Genomic DNA, 18,875 nt, shown 5'->3' with positions numbered 1-18,875 from the left:
ATACTGATTCATATTTCTGAACCGCATTTTCCCCACTGTGCAATCACAGCGTGTTGTTAATTTGGTTTCTCATCACAATTTATGGTCGGTGTTGCAGCATGGCGCTAACACGGGGTCGGAGGAAACCCTGGGGAGTGCGTCTCACAACTGAAGCGATGATAGAGGTCGGAACAGGCAAGGGGTGACGGCGGAATTCAAAGAAGACACACTGTAGGTGTAAGTGGTGGAGGGATTTAATGCATGTCCGCTATCCTGTACAGTTAAGCACACCATGTTGTTTTCTGTCAGCTTTTCTGTTGAAGATGAATGATTACAACAATCTCCTTTTTATGGATGCAGCTCTTATGGAGATGACAGTGATTAACATATTTCAAGCTCATGTGATTCACAGCATTGAGGGGGTGTTGGGGGGGGGGGATTGTAATCCATAATGGATAGTTTATGGAAATAAAAGGAAAAGCAAGGGGGGGGGCAAAAGATGGGGGCGGGGGCAATTGGCTGAATAGGCATAAAATAAGAAAGATGAGTTAGATGAAGAGACGGTGATGCTGAAGGATGAAAGGAATACGTGGATCTCGGAAGGAGAAAGAGGGAAATTAATATCTCCGCAATGAGCATCTGTTCCGTCGTCTTCAGGACATCAGAACAATCAGCCACACAAACATTGCTAAGCAGTTCACACAAACAGCATTGCTCTGAACATAAGCTATCTAATGCTTGACAAACACTGAACTATTTCAGGGACTAATAGAGCTCTATGGGGGCCATCCTTGCTGTTGTTCTAAAGTCCTGGCTGAGAGTGTGACAAGAGAGGGACGGAGGAAGCTAATATTTAAAATAAAATAAATATTAATATTCCTCTACTGATCTGTGCTATAAATGTAATTTATGTATGATTCCAATCATTTCAAGCATTTTTATAATCAGAATCTCTGAATGATGTCATGTCCTGTTCAAACAGAAGAGACAGTGAGGTGAGGCAGTATTATAAAAAAAGTGGCAGCTCTCCACTTAGCCACCGTGGCTAAGTGGAGAGCTGCCACTTTTTTTTTAATAATTTTTATAATACTGCCCTCTGATTGAAAGGCAGGGCCGCCTTTCAATCAGAGGGTTGGCGGTTTGATCCCCGGCTCCTGCCTCTACAAGTCTCATGTCAATGTGTCCTTGAGCAACACACTTAACCCCAAAATGTCTCCCGTAGCTGCGTCTACGGTGTTTAGATAGATACTGAATTGTAAGTCGCTTTGGATAAAAGCGTCTGCTAAATGACGGTAATGTAATGTAATGTAATGCAGTGACCAGCTGTTCCTCACCTCAGACTGTGAATCCTCACTAACTGTTGAGTCTTTTTCTGTCTCATTGTTTGTCACCACTGTAATATCTGTAGACTCTTTTATTATATGTCCTTTCTTTACATAGAATAATGTATTTCACGTCTGTGTAGAACATGTTTAGTGTTGCTGATCTGACATTAAACCGCAGTGAAAAAGCACACAGAGGCAAACACTACCTCTGCCTCACTGAAGGGGGCGAGCGAGAGTCCACGGGTCGGGTTCATGCTTGTTCTGTCGTTGCTCTTCTTCTACGCTTCTCTTCTTCTACACTTCTCTTCTTCTTCTACACTTCTCCTCTTCTTCGACGCTTCTCTTCTTCTTATATTTTGCTTTGACCACAAAAATGTAAGAATCTATATTTAAGCTTAAAAATGTCTCAAAAAAATCAACATCAATTCAACGTCGGACAGGTAAAGTAACCTTTTTATGTGTTTGTTGTTCTCTTTATACATCCGGGGTTGTTACACAGATTATCGCAGAATCTCACGATTTTCGCGGGTGGCGCTCGCGAGCGCTCCGGTTCTGAAACGCTCCCGGTGGGGCAGGTCGGTGGGGGGAGCAGTTCGGTGGGGGGGGGGAGTCCGGTGGGGGCGGCGGGTCGGTGGGGGGGGTCAGTGTGGGGCAGTCCGGTGGGGGCGGCAGGTCGGTGGGGGGGGCACACGCTCGCGGTGGAATCAAATATGTACTTTACCTGTGTGTGTGTGTGTGTGTGTGTGTGTGTGTGTGTAAAGAATGCTGATATGCAATATGAAAAACAACCAGTAGTCAATGTGAACGCTGCCCATTGAATGGTGATTTAAGCTTCTCTATTGGGTTCATACGTTTGTAAATCTGACTCATGTAGTGTCAGCGCCTCACCGCACGTCACTGCAGCACAGGCATCCACACACGCTGCTAACGAAGACTCTCTGCCATCCACAGAGTAGGGCTCCCTCAGTCCAAAGCCACACCCTGCTTCCTCTGTACTGCAGCATCAGTGAAGCCTGTCCTCCTGTAGCTGCGCCACCTGCTACTTCACCATGCTCACCCTCACCAATCGAAACAAGCTCCTGAAAAAATCCCCAACTTATCTTCTAAAATAATTGGCCTCTCCACTCCAGATCTGCCAGCTCTCGCAGACCACTGACCACACGTCCTCAGCCTCTCGCTCAGCTCAAGCTTCGCCCTCCTCCCCTCCGGCTGCAGATACAGGCAACCAATCAGTGACAAGCTTTAGGAGCAGTTTTGTGCCATCAGTCATAGCTGCTTCAAATAGCCTCGGCACACTTTAATAGACTTGTGATGTTGTTGTTGTTGTTGTTGTTGTTGTGTTCCTGTTTTGTTTATACCGTTCTTTAAATGCTGCTTCTGTGAGGCTATGATTACTCATTTCCTCTACAGGGGACAAAAAAACAATGAATCTGATACAAGAGTGTGTGTGTGTGTGTCTGCTTCTGAGCCAGAAGGTTGAGGGGCTTCTCTCTGTGCTCCGTCGATATCCTCAGCCAGGGTTGCCCCGGGTTGAACTTGTTCTGTGGTACCCTCTCCACAACTCAAGTCTAGTTTCCTTGACTTGCGCTCAAGGTTGTGCAGCAGTGATTCAAACTGCATGTCTCGTATATTTTTTATCCTTGGCTGTTTTGACAGTCTCACCCTGATACGCATCAAATCAAGACAAGCGTTGGTAGTAATCATTCTGTTGCAGCATTTGAAGGGTTATTCCAGCAATTTAGTATCACCATTTTCATAAAACGAGGGGACTCAAAATCAAAAGCGAAAGAGAGAAAGAGATCTCCTGACTTGTAGTCGCCTGTCTGGATCAAGTTCCAAACCTTGAATAGCATCATTTCATTAGACCTTACCTACCTCCTACATGCACACTTACAGTTAGACTGTAAAGCCCAAACCGAGACAACCCTGACGCCATTATGACGGTTTCTTTTCAGGCCGTAGAAAGCTCCCTCCAGAGACACAAAAGACGTTATTCAACAGTTTCCTGCCGAGTAGCACTGCTTGTAAAAGTTCACTGAATATGTCTTTGTTGCTGCCGGCGTTACTGATATTTAGTGCAGTTGCATCATCCTATGGCCATGATATAAAATGTAGCTTTTCAAAAAAAAAATGTTTTCATGATCCTCATAAAAATGGAAGCAGTGACTTTCCAAGATAAACAATAGAGTGAAGCGCACCGAATCAGTCATTGAATTCTGTGTTGTTGTGCCTTTCTGTCCTCATAATGATCGGATCCTTCTGCTTTTACAGAAGTGAATTAAGTCTAAACTGCAGATCTACAGCAGCAGCTGCAGGTGGGCTCTTTTTTCGGTAATGGACATATTTTCGTCAAACTTCTTTTTCAAGGCCATTTTTAAAAGTCGGTGTGGGCGTGGAGCTTGTCTTCTAGTGCTCTTCATTAGTCTGTCTAACGCATACACCCTGTCAAGCTGCTTTCAGTTGGAAACACGAGCTGCCTGTTAATGAACTGTTTTAGTTCATTAACGTATGCATGACAACTTATGATCATTGGAAATAGAAACATGCGACAACACCCATATGTACAACCACTAAGCAATGACTAATATCACAGTAGCTGTTGGTCAATTTCACATCCACACTTTTACAGTCATATGGACAACTTTGTTAGATCAGTGAAGAGGGCTTTCCTGGTAAATCCGATGTTCCTGAGAGCACTTGAAAGCAGCACTCGTGCACCGCGTCACAGGTTGGATCATGTTGCCCCTGTAGGCGGCGCATCAGTGCTGCAAATTTGATGATGATTGACCCCGATGGCTGAATTGTGGCAGGAGCAATTGCAACTTAGACGTGCAACTAGCCATGGCAACATTCCCCCCCCCCCCACTGAATGTAGAGCAGCAGCTTATCACCAGGTGACACATAATAAACCTGTATGGGCATGAGATATACCGTATCCATAACTGGATCTATAAGAAGGGCGGGCCACTAGACCTCTGGGTATAGGGTGAGGGTATTGGTCTCAGGGGCAGGTCAGTTATCTGGACAATAGGTGGAGATGTTCTGTGCTGTCAGGGACTCTGGGTCAGGGACCCTGTGAGGATAATATCCTGAAGGTATTGCAAGATGTGAAGATTGTGGAAAAATGTTCCACAGAATTATCATATTTGTGATAACAGAGTTGTGTTTTTTTTGGTGAAATATAAACAGCTGGGAGGCTTTGTCCAAAACTAATGAAACAGCTTGACAAGAGGGAAATTAATTGTCAGTTTGTCTCAGAGTTAAACATTTTGTTTGCTCACATCGGTTCTTAAGAAGGCGTGCATATCATCAGGAAAAATTACCAGTGTTTCTGTAGTTCAGTTGCTGCCAAGTGATCTTTGTGCTGTGCTTGTTTCCACATACTGCAGTGCGTATGTATGGCCAACTCTATGCAAAACATCCTTTACCTACCGAGTGTGAAAAGCTAATTACACTAGGAGTAAATTGTGTGTGTGTGTGAGGGGGGGGGGGGAGGAGGGTAAACCATGCATCTTAATTAAGTTTGCATTTCATTAGACAACGTGCAAGATAAGCTCATATAAAACGTCCCGTCTGTGTTTTGGTTTGTGGAGTGTGACGCTGGGTACGGGAGCGGGTTCACACACTGTGTTTAAGTGTGAGGGCGTATGCTGGATGTGGAGACGTGATTGTAAAGGTCTGTGCGTGAGTGAGACGGATTACGCTTGTATATGTGTCTGAGTTACAGTTACTTAGCTGTGGCCCATTGGCTCATTTACATTAACACAACACCAAAGGTTAGCCAAGCAATCGGATTATTGCAGTTTGAAAACGATAGTGTAATGCCTAACCTAATATGTCAAGGGTATTGATTTTCAGCAAACCGGTGCAGCGAGGTGAAAGTGAGTGTTGAGGGCTAGTGGCACAACAGTGAAAACCTGTGCTTGTTGCTCGTCTCTGGCGGCGCTCTGACCCACTTGGGCAGTAATCGATAGCTTTTTGTTCGATATGCCATTGAAAAACATCAGTGTAGCCCTCAGTTATGCATTTTCTTCCATAATGACAACAGTATTTGTTACAGCCTGTTCTTTTTTTTTTATCAGAAATGGAAGTAAAAAAGTAAATGGAAACACACAGCGTGGCTCTGCAGCTTGTTGCCAGGTTTCCCTCTTGGCTGCTGCCAGCTGAGAACAATGTGGATTTTACAAACAATTTGTTCTCAGTTGAAGACATATTGCACCTGGACTTTACAGGGTGCACACAGTTGAGACAACACAAATGTTGCTTTGAATAGCATCTGAACAGGCCTATTTAAAAGTTTTAGAGCCATTCGGTTTATTTATTGCTGCTTGGATGTGTGCACCAGGCAAAGTGTAATACATTGTCTGCAATTTACTCCTTTTCTTCCATGTATTGAAGAGCATTTTTATTCTTTCTGTCTCCTCAATGGAGTCACACACGCTGTGCGTTTGATAATGACTGTGTGTTTTCCTTTCTTTCCAGGTTTTATCCATACTTGCGGCGGCACTTTAAAAGGGAGGAACGGGACGATAGAAAGCCCCGGGTTTCCATACGGATATCCAAATGGAGCGAACTGTACCTGGGTGATTGTTGCCGAGGAGGGGAGCAGGATTCATATAGTTTTTCAATCTTTCGCCGTGGAGGAGGAATACGACTTTTTATCTTTGTATGACGGGCATCCGCACCCGGCTAACTTCAGGACGAGGTAAGGAAGCGGCCCTGAAGCCACGCCCCTTGAAGGCTGGGGCAGGAAGTAAGAGGGAGGGAGGCCTTTAATGAGCACTTCCGATGGAGGGTTCATCTTCGATGCACACATGACAACGACGGCTGACTCTTGTCACGCGAGTTGGCAGCGGACTGTACTGTGTCCACTCTTTTCTGACATGTATCAAATCTACTTGATCTACTGGACTCTGTTCAAACACAAAGTACAGAACAAAATAGTCTCAAACTGTTTCCTCCACGAAACACACTTTGAATAGTCATGTGTTTCCGTGGCAAAGATCAAACCGTGAGCTTTGGGCAGAATCCAGAGCATTTATTTGTGAATATCTTCGTTGGCGTCGGTTCTGCATGGGGTCAGCTCGGTAGCCACACTCCTTTATTCGGAGGAGACGGATCTAGAGAAAAACATTCAAATCAAACACACAGACATCTCCTTGTTTGGTCGCTGAGCAGACAAACAACTGTTTACTTAGTTTGTTTTCTGCGTTCTCACGGAAGCCTCACATTCCGGTGCTGTGGGAAGATTCTTTCATGTTTCTTCTTCATACTGTGTCCCTCTCCTCAGTATCTGTCTCTAGCAGAAACATTTGGCTCTCTCTCGCTGTGTTTGATTTTACGGGATGGTAAATTCTCACTATGCAGCTAAGTAGTGTTTGATAATTTCATTTAATAAAGAAAAAATGATGCCCAGGGTGAGACGACTATAGGCAGTGCATGCATAGATAGAGAAACACAGTAATGAAGGCTCAGTTCAGACAGACTTTTCCTCAGAGTGCACCCTTTTAAATCATCACTATTAGATTTATTGCCTGTAGTGAAATTAAATCCTTAATATTTGGTTGTTTGCCCATAAAAAAGAGGAAATATTATATGTCTGTTTCAGAAAGAATATGCAGCATTTTTCGAGATGTTCTATTTCCTACTTTCCAAAATGACTCCTGCTTTAAAGAATCATTTTGTGTTTGGATTTCAAAGTAAAACGCCACCAAAGGTTTCACATTTTTCTTGTCAAATCAAATTGCTCAAAATAAACCCACTCTTTGTAGAGAAGTGTGCCGCGTACTATGAGAAGATCACCTCTCGTCCGAGCAGATAGACGCATTTTTAAAAGGACATCTTAGCGTCTGATTATCCACTCGTATTCACAAGCGTTCTCCATCAGAAGTGAGCATGCCGGGGTCCAGCATTTCTCTGTGAACAAAACTCCAAACTGATTTCATCCGAGGTCACATGCTAATACAATCAAGGATGTATGGCAAAGAGTGGGAATGAAGGGGAATAATTCAAGAGCTGAATCACTGTTGATGCTTTAGCAGCTGAATCACTTTAGATACTTAAAAGATTATGTCGCATGATGCTGTTTTCAAGGTCAGGCTTATGAAAGGCTTGTCACCATGCTGGTTGACTTCACGTCACTTAATGATCTCACATATTTTACTCTTGCTGCACATTTTGTGTAAAATATAATGTGTCTCTGAGCAATCAGAGAACAATTCCTGACATTGCCGTGACTTTGCGTCCGCGTTGTTCTCTCCAGAAGCGTGGTAAAGTATTGCCACAAAGTATCTTAAATTAAGCCAAACCAAAAAATATACAGCTTCACCACAACATATTGGCTCAAACCTGTGTGTAATAAACAGAGGGAATTTTAATGCCAGTAATTTGAGTTTAATGGCAGCAAAATGGCACAACATCAACAAGTTATGTGTTCAGCGATCACACATGCTGTTGACGTTGCTGCTTCGTATGCTTAGATAAATTTATCGGCTGTCAAGTATAACTAGTGTTGTCGCCGTGCCAGGATGTTTACTCCGTTGCCAATAATAACTTTAAAATTAAATGACACTGTCAAACCTCAATGCGATTTCGATAAATCAGCACATCTTTAATCTGTGAAACTGTATTTATACCGCAGGTGTTTCTCAATCACAATTAGAATCAGATCGCTCAGTTAAGATGTAGACGTTCAGACTGAGTTCCCTGTCGTACACTGAGGGCTGTACAGACAGACAGACAGGACCCTGCTGAAGATGGGTGCAGAGGAAGCTTCAGTTTGACACGTGCTCGTAACGTCAGCGAGTAATTTACATAATGACATCATTTGCTCACAGCAATGTTACTTGACGGTAAAGTGTGCTAGCTCTAGTTACATAACGACGATGCTTTAAACGTAAAAAGCTGAGCGTTAAGTCTTCCTTTAACCATGAATGTCAGTATGGTTGCCGTAACGTCACACGTTCAAACACGCGTGAACGATCGAACCCAAAGGCACGCGTGTAACGTGAGCGAATGGGTATTTTGAATTCTGGGACCTAAATCGACCAAATTCATAATTCATGTTTTAGTGCACCTGCGCTTTCCTTGGCTTGACAAACAAAAAAACCCCAACGCTTTAATTTGAAAGGTGTTCTTGTTATTTATATGTTGTGTGTATGGACGTGGCTATATAACATGAACACCTTATAATATAGAGCAAAACAAAACGACGCATACTAAACATGGATTATTATTCAACTTTATTTCCAGACTCATAAAAACAAATACAACAACTACAAATAAATAAATAAATACAATACAATACGAGGACACCATGACGCAGGTATAATCATTTTAGTTCATTGCAGGACAACTTTATTTGGGTTTCAGTACATTTTAAAATAATTAAGAATATTGTTTGCACGCACTACGTGTTGCCCTTTTTAAACACCAGGTTGTGCATACATCAGGACTTGAGTACAAGAGTGTTGTTGAAGTATTTATCTCAGTTGAGCTGCATGAGTTCACTTTTTGTGGTTGAAATATTACTATTTGATGTTCAGGTGAAGTTCCTGGCCCATTCAGGGACCGCTGCTCCAGTGGAATAAACCTATCTGCTGACATGCTTCCTCATCCAACGTCATCTTTCAGATGACTTCTGTTTCTTGTCCTTTTTATCATCAACCGTAAATTCATCCCAAAACTAGAGACAGTTTAATTTAATCTCTTCTGTCCAAGGAGAAGAGTTGATTGTTAAATATACAAAGTACACCATATATACAATTTGCTCTGTGGTGATAAAACATAAATAAAAAATGTTATTGCCTTATCCACAGACATTTGAATGTTGATAATGGCACCCTGAACGTTTTTGAGGGTATCTAATATTAAATCATATTTCTTTAAGTCTTTATGTTTTTCACCATGATTTGAGATGTGACAATCAAGAACTTAATTCCAGTTTAATTGACTTTTTGTTGTGTGCGGTGGTGGTACTGCATATGAATGGGAGGTTTGGGAGTAGAGCTGCACGACATGAGGACAATATGTGATAACAATATTACTTGGGATAGATGGACATTAAAGTGTTATCACTGTTGCCTTTCTGCTGCTTTCAGTGTAGGTTACTGCTGAAACAGAAACAAAAGCAACCGGTACACCGGTTTTTAACGTCCCGTATGATATGAATTTTCCACACACCGTCATACCGGTGCACTCTTCAACAGGAAGCTAAATATATTGTTCACCACGACACAACAGTTTGTGACACATAAACAGTTTGTAACACTAATAATTGTATGTTTATAAAATGTCACCGCCGAACAGCATGCTGGGTACAGCTCGGTAGCTAGCCCGTTAGCTAGTCTGCTAGCAGCTGGGAGAGGCACCGTCGCGTTACTTAATTAAAGAACAGAACAGAACAGAGCGATGCAGGAGGAACAGAGAGAGACCGGAGATGAACCAGTAGAGTCTGAGCCCAACAGAGGGGCTGTGTCTGATGTTTGGAAGTGTTTGGGTTTTAAACAAATCCGACGTTTTGCGAGTTTGGAGCCACTGTTGATGCCGCTGGTGGTAACACGAGCAATTTACGTCACCTCAGCAGAACACGTGAGTGAGAGTTAGTGTTGTTGCTTTTTTGTGGTATTTTGGTTAGACGCATACAACGCTGATTAGAGGGTAATATGTGTGGTATTTGTTATAAATGTACGTTGGTACATAGAGGGTGATAAGAAGGTGTACATGGAGGGACTTAGGACCCAGGGGAATGTAGGTGAAGGAACCAGGAAGAGACGCCAGACAAACAGCTGTTCACCGCTCGCTGCCGGCCGGCCGCGTGTCTGGTTCTTGTGTTAAAAATGTTAATAATTAAATTCGGCGTTAATTAGTTAATGCGTTAACGCAAAAAATAAATAAATAAATACCGTGATTATACCGTGAAACCGCCAGAATCTTACAAAATACCGTGATACACATTTTCGGTCATACCGCCCAGCACCACTCTCATGTGTAGTGTAAATAATACCTGCTCTGACAAAGTCAACATCACAGGCAGTGATAATAGTAGACTGTCTGGCAGGTCCGTTGTATTGGATTACATTAGATGGCGCCTAATAAAGTGGACACTGAGTTTAGGTTGATCATTGCTGATTAGCTGCGTCACATATAGGGTTAACAATTTGCAAAACAAGGAACCAGAGATGATATTTTGATGAGACTTTTTAAATTCACATGGAACTAATCCTGCCATTCAGAGAGGAGGAGGAAAAGCACAAATAACTCTTGCAAGGAGACAAAAGCCGATGGCTCAAATTGTGATGGGTTTTTGCTTATCCGGCCCAAACCTCTAAATAGCAACGTTGTTCTTTGTGTTTTAGTCACACTTTTGTTTTTTTCCAAATGGCGGATTTCCTCACAATGTGGGACTATGTTGTGAGGAGCCAGAAAATGTTAATTCCATGACGCAGTCTTTGCTGTGCCTCTGGGGCCCAACGTGTACGCCAGTAGAACGCCTGGTCGTACACAATTAATTCACTGCAAAACAAAAATCACTCAGAAGAAGGGAAACAAAAACAAGCTTCCTTACCTTGTGTTTTCATATCTTTTGTATAACTTTGTCTTAAAAAGATGCAGCGCAAACTTTCCCAATCTGCTTTCCAGCAACTTGTTCTGAAAGATGCACATTTCCATATGGAAACTGTGTTTTTCTTCCCGTTTCCCCTTCTTTGAATGTATGTTGATGTGTTGTTGGCTCAGGTGTGTCTTCAGCTGGAATCAGTAAGAAGGTGAACACAATGACAGGCAGCCCTTTATGCTTCTCTCTTCCCCTTCCACGGTAATTATAAATAGAAATCTTGATGGAGATTAAAGACGGCTTTTTAATTTATTAATGCTTTTAATTAATTAAGGTGGAAAATCAGAAGGGAACGCGACAAAAGCGACAATGAATTTTTAACATGAAAAAGAATCGACGTCGTCGTGATGGACCTGATTAGTGTGTCTCCCCATTGATCTGTGTATTCTCTTTGCTCTGTGAAGTTCTGTTCCTCTCACTCGGTGCTACACTTACATTACGTACGATCCCTCGCGCCTCAGACTGGCTGAAGCCTCATTATTGTGCTGAAATGATATATTAAGGATTCGTAGAGGAACGGAGGTGAGTTACTGTGTTAAAGTCTTTTACTGCACTGTTTCCCTGCACACTAAAATAACCTCATTAAGGTGTATTTTTTTCATTATACAATTACTATGACTAGTGCACATTGAATGCTATGTTGATAGAGGCTTTGTTTTTGATTTGTTAGCTTTATTGCTCGTCTAATGAGTTGTCTTGTAATAAGTGAAGGCTGTTAACTAAACGTTGTAGATATACAGCTAAACATAGTTTTGTGACTAAAAAGAGAGAAAAGGGCTTTTAAGTGACAGTCAACTTGAAACTTTAATAAAGCAAAGTTTTACTTTAAACCCTGTAGCGCCATTTATATCATATTTGCTACGTGAGTTTCAGAGACCTCAACGTAATTAACACGAGCAATACTTTCCTGAAAAACCTGTTGAATACAATCCTATACATGTCTGCTGCCATCTGGTGGAGTTTCCATGCACTGCAGGCAGTAGCGGGCATTTAAATTCCATTTCCAAAATGGCAGCCGTCACGAAGTGACTCGTTCGTTTTCGGCGGGGAAATCATTGCTAATTTTGAAACAGTTACGGTAAGAATAACATTTATAGTGTTACTAATATTTCATTATGCATATTTACTGTATTGAAGCAAACTATAATTACTTCATATTTCGTTCCTTATTTTACAGTAAAATCGTGTTGAAAACATAGGCATCAAATTTTTGCTACGAGGCGAAACGAACAGGTTGTAAAAAGGTTCCTGTTTGGGGAAAAAATAAGAACCGAACCAACTGAAATGTTCCAAAAGCAATGAACGTCATTAGTTATTGTTTCTAAAATAAACATTGTTGTGATCAATGAATTGATAAATATGCCTGATGTATCAAATGTGATACAAAAAAAATATCATATATATATTTTTTTGGACTAAAGATCCAATAAACACTAAAATCTGAATTTTCTGAATATTATATGATGTGTCAGGCTTCACAGGGTTAAAATTGAATTAGATTGATATTGAGATAAAGGTGAAAAGATAATTAAAACGTTCTTTCTTTTGTCCCCTGCCTAATTTCGATCAATTCAAATTTAAAACGATTACTTTCTCATGTAGGTTACATGTCATACTTTTTGGATCAATCGCGTGTTTTTCTCAGCATTTTGAAGTATCTCTTTAGAAGAGCTGTATGGAAACTTTTACTCTCTTGTTTCTTTTTGTACATTTTAAAGTTAAATGCATCGATCTGGTGCACTGTGAGAACAGCATGAAGAGGCTTGACCTCTGAACTGTGCTCTTGTTGGTTTTGCTCTTCTTCACGCAGTGCTGGAACGTAACAAAGTACATCTAGGCTACTCAAGTACTGTACTTGAGACCAGTACAGCTTTTAGGTACTTGTAGTCTAATATACTCGAGTATTTCCATTTTGTGTAATTTATACATCTCAGAGGTAACTAGTGCACGATAGTAGTTACTACTTCAGCTACTTTGCAGATTCAGATTCTCAATACAAATGATGAATCCACTAATAAACTTTGCTCTGTTAAGTTGTGTTTAGCCAAATGAAAGGAGTTAAAATCAGCTCCACTTTCACCGGCTGCCACATTGAAGAAATGGCCACACATTAATGCATCCATAACTATAATCAAATGATGCAGGCCCACCGTGTATTGTGTGAATTAGGCCATTGTGGCTCCGCCCAGCCAGTAAATAAAAATCACATCACAATCTAAGTGTAGTTAGTTTCAGTGATACTATTGTAATGTCCTCGTTTCACAATGTCTATTTTAACGTAGAGAACAGTGCAGAAAGTACTTCAGAACAATTATGCAGCAGGCTAGTGTTAAATGAGTCTCTAAGGAGAGCAGCTGGTCGCCATTCAGTGCACAGAATTGGACCGAGCCCGTCCACGCAGACGGGTTTGGGACGATGCAGAACTTAAATGAAACGCTACAAAACTGCACGTATGTAAATGAATGATGCCACTTGTGAGCCGTTTTGACACCGTATTTATCTTCAGTCTGGAGCTAATCATTAGTCGCGACGGGTGAAGTAACTTTGTGACTCATTACGACTTGATAAAAATCTCCTTCCTAATAACTGGAAGTAGCTTGAGGTTTGATGTAGAAGCAGGATTAATGGCGGTGCGCTGCTTCGTTATGTATCTGCTGCTGCTTTGTCATCTCCAACCAGGATAACTTAAATCAAATCTATGCTTCGTCTGTCTTCACACACACACACACACACACACACACACACACACACACACACACACGATGCAGATGGGAGGCACGGGGAAGAGGATTAATTACCCTTTTGTCTGCACACCCGTGAACTAATTTGTTTTTTTTTTGGTTTTGTTGAAATGATAGCTCATATTTATCCCGGTTTTGTTTTTGCATTTGACACCCTGCCTATTTACATCTGTAGAGTTACTTACAGTTGCACACTGTAGAAAATGGCATACCAGACACAGAGAGACGGGTGGAAACGTTTCTGACCATTCCTCAGTTCTGCATATTAGATTCACCTTTGCAATTCAAGAAATTACATTTTTTTTTTACATTCCACACACTTATTAGACAAGAGCCCGGGATGAGTTAATTGATGGGATGATTTGACCTTTATTACTGCAGTTATTAAACCGAAATGTCAGTGTCTAGGGCTGCTGTAATGAGTTAGGACATGTCGGTGCAAAATAAGTCTATTAATCATCTCCAGCTGTTGTTTTGAGGAGGCAGCTAACAGGCCGTTAGTCACCTTAGTAAGTAACGGACCTTGTTTTGCTCCATTTCTTACAATAAACTAAAGGCAAGTGGTTCACTTTAATTGTTGGTTACTAGGTGAGATCAGTCAGAGCGCTTAGGGCTCGTCCACCCTCCTGTCCGCTTTTTGTTCTTCTTCTCCTCCCAGGGGACACGGGTTCAGAGCGGTGTAGAGGAAAACGAAGAAACAAAGAGGCGAAGCGACACAAACGTCCAACCAGCAAGGCAGGAAAAGGAAGAGCAGCAGTGAGCATGAGCAGCCCCGTGCACCGGGACACCTAGTGTGACAGAAAGAGCTAGTGCAACACAGAGGGAGATACAGATGGAGGTCCAGAGACAGTGAGTCAGACAAATGGAGGTACAGCATTCCCGTCTCTCTCTTCGCTCTTCCTCTCTACGGCACGTCACTACCGCGACGCGCTAATCAGATGGCGGGAATGTCTGACAGCCACCTTCAGGGCTGATGTAGTGCGTTCAGGTGGAAGGGAAGGCTGCATCTGTCCGGGCAATCGTCGGCACCCTGTTCCCAGGCACACGCAGCCGCGCTGCAGCCGCTGCTGTTGCTTTGATCCATAAACGAAAGGGGGGGGGCTGTTCAGACACCTGGCGTCTCTAGAGCCACGGTGGCATTTTCCGTTGACCCGGTGGAGTCCAATACACATGCATTAGAACCAGTCGTTATTTGACTCCCACTTGTAGCACTGTGCAGCTTTGATTCAATGAGCTGTTGATAGATGGATGGATGGATGGATGGATGGATGGATGGATGGATGGATGGATAGATCTCTATATAGCAAATACATTGCTCCCGACTTTGTTTGACCTAATGCACCAGCTTCCATCAAAGGTCACAACCAGTCCTGTTTCTGATTGGCTGTGACTGCGCTGCGTTATCTACCGTACGTTGTATGACCTTGTTTTCTCTGGAATCGGAATCTCTTCGTCACAAAACGAAGAGATTCCGGTCGCTCCGCTGTGCTTTCCTTTCCTCATTGGATGTAAGATAGTAGTCCTCAACTCTTTTTCTGATGCGCAAATTGTCGACAAGCTTTTTAAAAAGCAAGGTGACAACAGCAGCAGCTCTACGAATGGTGTGGTTAAACATCTCCTTTCTCGCCTGTCGATTAAATGAAAGCGTTTGATTGCAAGGTGTTATAGCTGCTGAGGCAAATTTGAACAAATTTATGACAAACATTAATGTCTATCCTTGTACTTAACTTTTATTTCTACTCGGTGAACGTTCATCTTTACTGTGATACCGTCGACTGTTGTACTTTCACCATCGCAAATGGAGATTCCCCCGGTGAGTCCAGCCTACCGCCTAAAGTCAGATGAGGGCTTGATCCGGTATTTAGGATGTCTTGTAGAATTTCAAATGGGAGTGTTATTTAGTAGCACACTTGTATCTGGTAGCTCAATCACAAGCTCCTTGTCAGAGGAGACAACAAGCCCCATGGTGTTTATTTGTTAATGACATTTTCCAACCGTTCACCCGATGCTGCCGTTGCCAAAGCAACGAGTGGCAGTGAACGCCACGTGACGGAGGTCTCTTTGTCTGCCTTTTTGTTAAAGACCTACTTAGGTCACGATGCGCTTCTTGGGTTCGAACAAACCGTCGCAGGAGATATTGTGACGATGCGCTGAAGACTCCTTGAGGAGAATGTGTCAAAGTGTCGGCTGCTCTTCTGTGGTTTAATGAAGGATGAGTGTTTTCTTTGTCATGCCCGTGGTTTGGGCAAAGATGTTGCTTGTTGAGGTTTTTTAGGTTTAAAAAATCATTCCTGCTTCATCTCGACCCGTCTGACTTGAGACGTGACCCGACTGAATCCGAAATAAGTCTTTCACCAACTCCACCGGGACCGTGGCCTCCTAATCCGTCTCACTGACGGCCTTGGAGAAGATGTCTTCCCCTCGTGTACACTAACCCCATGACATCCTCATCCCCTTGCTTTTTTTGTGCCACGCTGACAACAGTGCAATCTACGAATGGATTTAGCCCGCTGGGACTTGGAACGTGAGTCCGAGTTTCAGTTTGGGATGTCGGCTGAGCTTTTTCTTTGGCATTCCATTCGCCTCGCTCGTGGTCATCGTTTCACATATCCTGATGGTTTTAGGAGACGTCGGGACTACTTCACAGTACCCTGTATATGTTGCCTTAACACTGCATTTGTCTGCACACTCTGCCCAGTCAATGTCGCGACGCCGAGTAAAGATCTTGCTCAACGTTTTGATTAATGGACAAACATCAGTTTTCATTTGTCCCAATCATTCAGAAGTCCTTGTTAGGTCCAGGCCTTTCGGAGTCATCGTGTAACTGCGTTGCACCCGTCTTGGTGGGTGGCAGCGACCTTTGCGCGAGCATGTATTCTGCAGCCGCTGATTGTTCTGTGGTCTCTGTTCTGCTCAGCCAATAATTAGCATCCCCCCCATGAATCCCCCCCCCCCCCGGACTTTAGGTAAAGTGGTGTAATTTGAAAGACTTTCCCAGCTTGATATCAAACTGTGTTTCATTGAAAAGAGAGAGCGACTGAGGGCTTGTTAGTGACGTTGCCACGGCTCTTAACTTGACATTTTCACTTGACCTCTGACTGGAGCCATATTTCTAATGATCTGGAGATATTGAAGGCCCTGCCATTTCTTTGACTGATTTGCCTGATATGTTTTCACATCTGTAGATGTTCGTGTCCTATAGCATAGCTCTGCACTGTGTGCACCCGTAACACGGTTTGAGGCCTGCAGCAATGAATGACGTTGCCTTTTGATATGTAGATTGTGATCAGCTTGAAACAATAAGTAAAACCATAAAACATGAATTGCTTTAATGTATTTCCTTTCTCCCGTGTTTGTTGTTTTTGTTTAAGCGCTCCACCAAAGACTTATCTCGCGATGCACAGGCCTTTTAATTTATCCACGATAGCGTTACTACAGTTCTCTTTTGAATGATTAGGCTTCTAACAAGGTTACATTTTCACTTCCTTTTTACTTCATAAATGTATTCAAAATTGCCTCATGTAGCAATTGACTTTTTGCAGTATCTTGGCATGCTGTGCAGTACCTGCGACAAAGGGTAATTATTTAGTGCAAGGACCAGCACAGTTCACACTGCTGTAATTGGAAACTCTATTGAAGCTGTAAATACAGCACCCTCTTCTTTGCTGTCACATGGGAGGTTCTGTTTTTTCACACTTGGCCCACTACAGACATTATTCACCTGGCTTATTGTCAAGTAGAGGTCCAGACGCACAAACGGACCAGAAACTAGCGATGGAAAATAACAAGAAGAGGAAACTATAGAGAAGGAGACATTTTGTTTCATGCACAAGTTATATCCACGCTACACAGGCCGGCTTACAGCAGGGGAAGGTCGATAGAACATCAGCAACTGCCGCTGAGGAATGGTCAGCAACACATCTTGTTTACGACGCCGTGAAAGTAAATGGATTTGTTTGGATCTGCACCTAATTTGAAATGCAGTAATGAAGCAGTCTGTTACAATGCAGCTGCCAGCCATCAAACACCGTCCAACAATGGGGAATGTTCTCGCTTGGCTTTTGATTGTATTGTACCCGGCGTATTATCGCTGGACAAATTGCGTCACGATTCTCAGAGCGGTCATGTTTTATTACGCACAAAGGGTGACGGAGCACAAACTCACCAGCGGTGCAAGGTCATTATTTTTTGAAGTGAGGGTTACTTTGGTGTGCAGGTTTTCTGTAGTGTTGCATTTTAGCGCACACACTTCTCAACAGGACTTTTGCCACTTCACCTGACGGCTCACCTGATTTAAAATACAAACATAACGGATGTTGAACCAACCCAGGTGGGGCTTCGGTTTCAGCCTCACAACCTTTCAACAGCTTTGTCTTTTTGGAGTCATTACACTACGAGGCAGTAGATGTCACTCAGCATCCGCTGCTGGCCGCTGATTGTTCTTGAACTGGTTTTTGCATGTGAAAGCTGACGAATGCAAATGTTTTACCACAGTAGTAATTCTTTTAATGTGTGCAGGTTTGACTGTCATCACATTTAATTAAAACATTTGTCTTGCATTTGTAATTAGGCTCAAGTTACAACTGCACAATACATTTTTATTGTTATGTAATTCATGTAAATGAAATCATACGTTCAGTGCTGCGGTTTCTCTCTCTTATCTGCAGGTTAACAGGATTTACCATCCCTCCGCCTGTTACCAGTTCTGGCTCCATTTTTTCACTGAGGCTTACCAGTGACTTTGCTGTAAGCGCCCATGGATTTAAGGTAGCTTACGAAGGTAAGAGAACCATCATTTTTCTGCACTTTGACTTTCATTGTCATTCGAAATGGCCGTTTAAATTGGAAAATGAAAGATGTGTGGAATTGAAGTCGGAGACTACGATCGGGACGGCTCTTCATAAACTGGGTCTTCATTTCGAAGAAAAATCCGTCAGCCGGGAGAAGTGGACGCCATTTATTCTTAACAGAGGGACACGAGATCACACCTGTGTCACCTGATTTCCAGCAGGACTTCCACTTTTGAGTTATGGAAACATTAGGAACCTCAAATTAGGCAAATTAATCTCGTATTTTCCAAATCTCCCGAACCTTTTCTGCAACTCCAGAGGTGCATCTGAAATTGCATGGCAGATGGCGATGGGAATTAGTTGAACTAATGGATGTACAGAGTTATCTGTGTTGAAGCAGAGCCGGGTGCAGTGGGAGCTGTCTGAA

At 42.6% G+C, this 18,875-nt stretch overlaps 1 protein-coding gene across 5 annotated transcripts in view; it reads left to right on the top strand.

The window, feature by feature from the left end:
• LOC137891710 (CUB and sushi domain-containing protein 3-like) overlaps positions 1 to 18,875 on the top strand; it is a 197,386-nt gene that overhangs the window by 10,323 nt on the left and 168,188 nt on the right. For all 5 annotated transcript variants that reach the window (XM_068736465.1, XM_068736464.1, XM_068736461.1 and 2 more), the window contains exons 2-3: positions 5,787 to 6,009; positions 18,326 to 18,438. In XM_068736465.1, coding sequence (XP_068592566.1) covers positions 5,787 to 6,009; positions 18,326 to 18,438 — 336 coding nt within the window. The remainder of the gene's footprint in view (positions 1 to 5,786; positions 6,010 to 18,325; positions 18,439 to 18,875) is intronic.

The sequence above is a fragment of the Cebidichthys violaceus genome, unplaced genomic scaffold, assembly GCF_023349555.1.
Source record: "Cebidichthys violaceus isolate CVI_PGR_0920_01 unplaced genomic scaffold, fCebVio1.0.p SCAF_7, whole genome shotgun sequence".
Lineage (NCBI taxonomy): Eukaryota > Metazoa > Chordata > Actinopteri > Perciformes > Stichaeidae > Cebidichthys > Cebidichthys violaceus.
The sequence above is the reverse complement of the archived record's forward strand: the minus strand, read 5'-3'. Positions and strand labels throughout refer to the sequence as shown.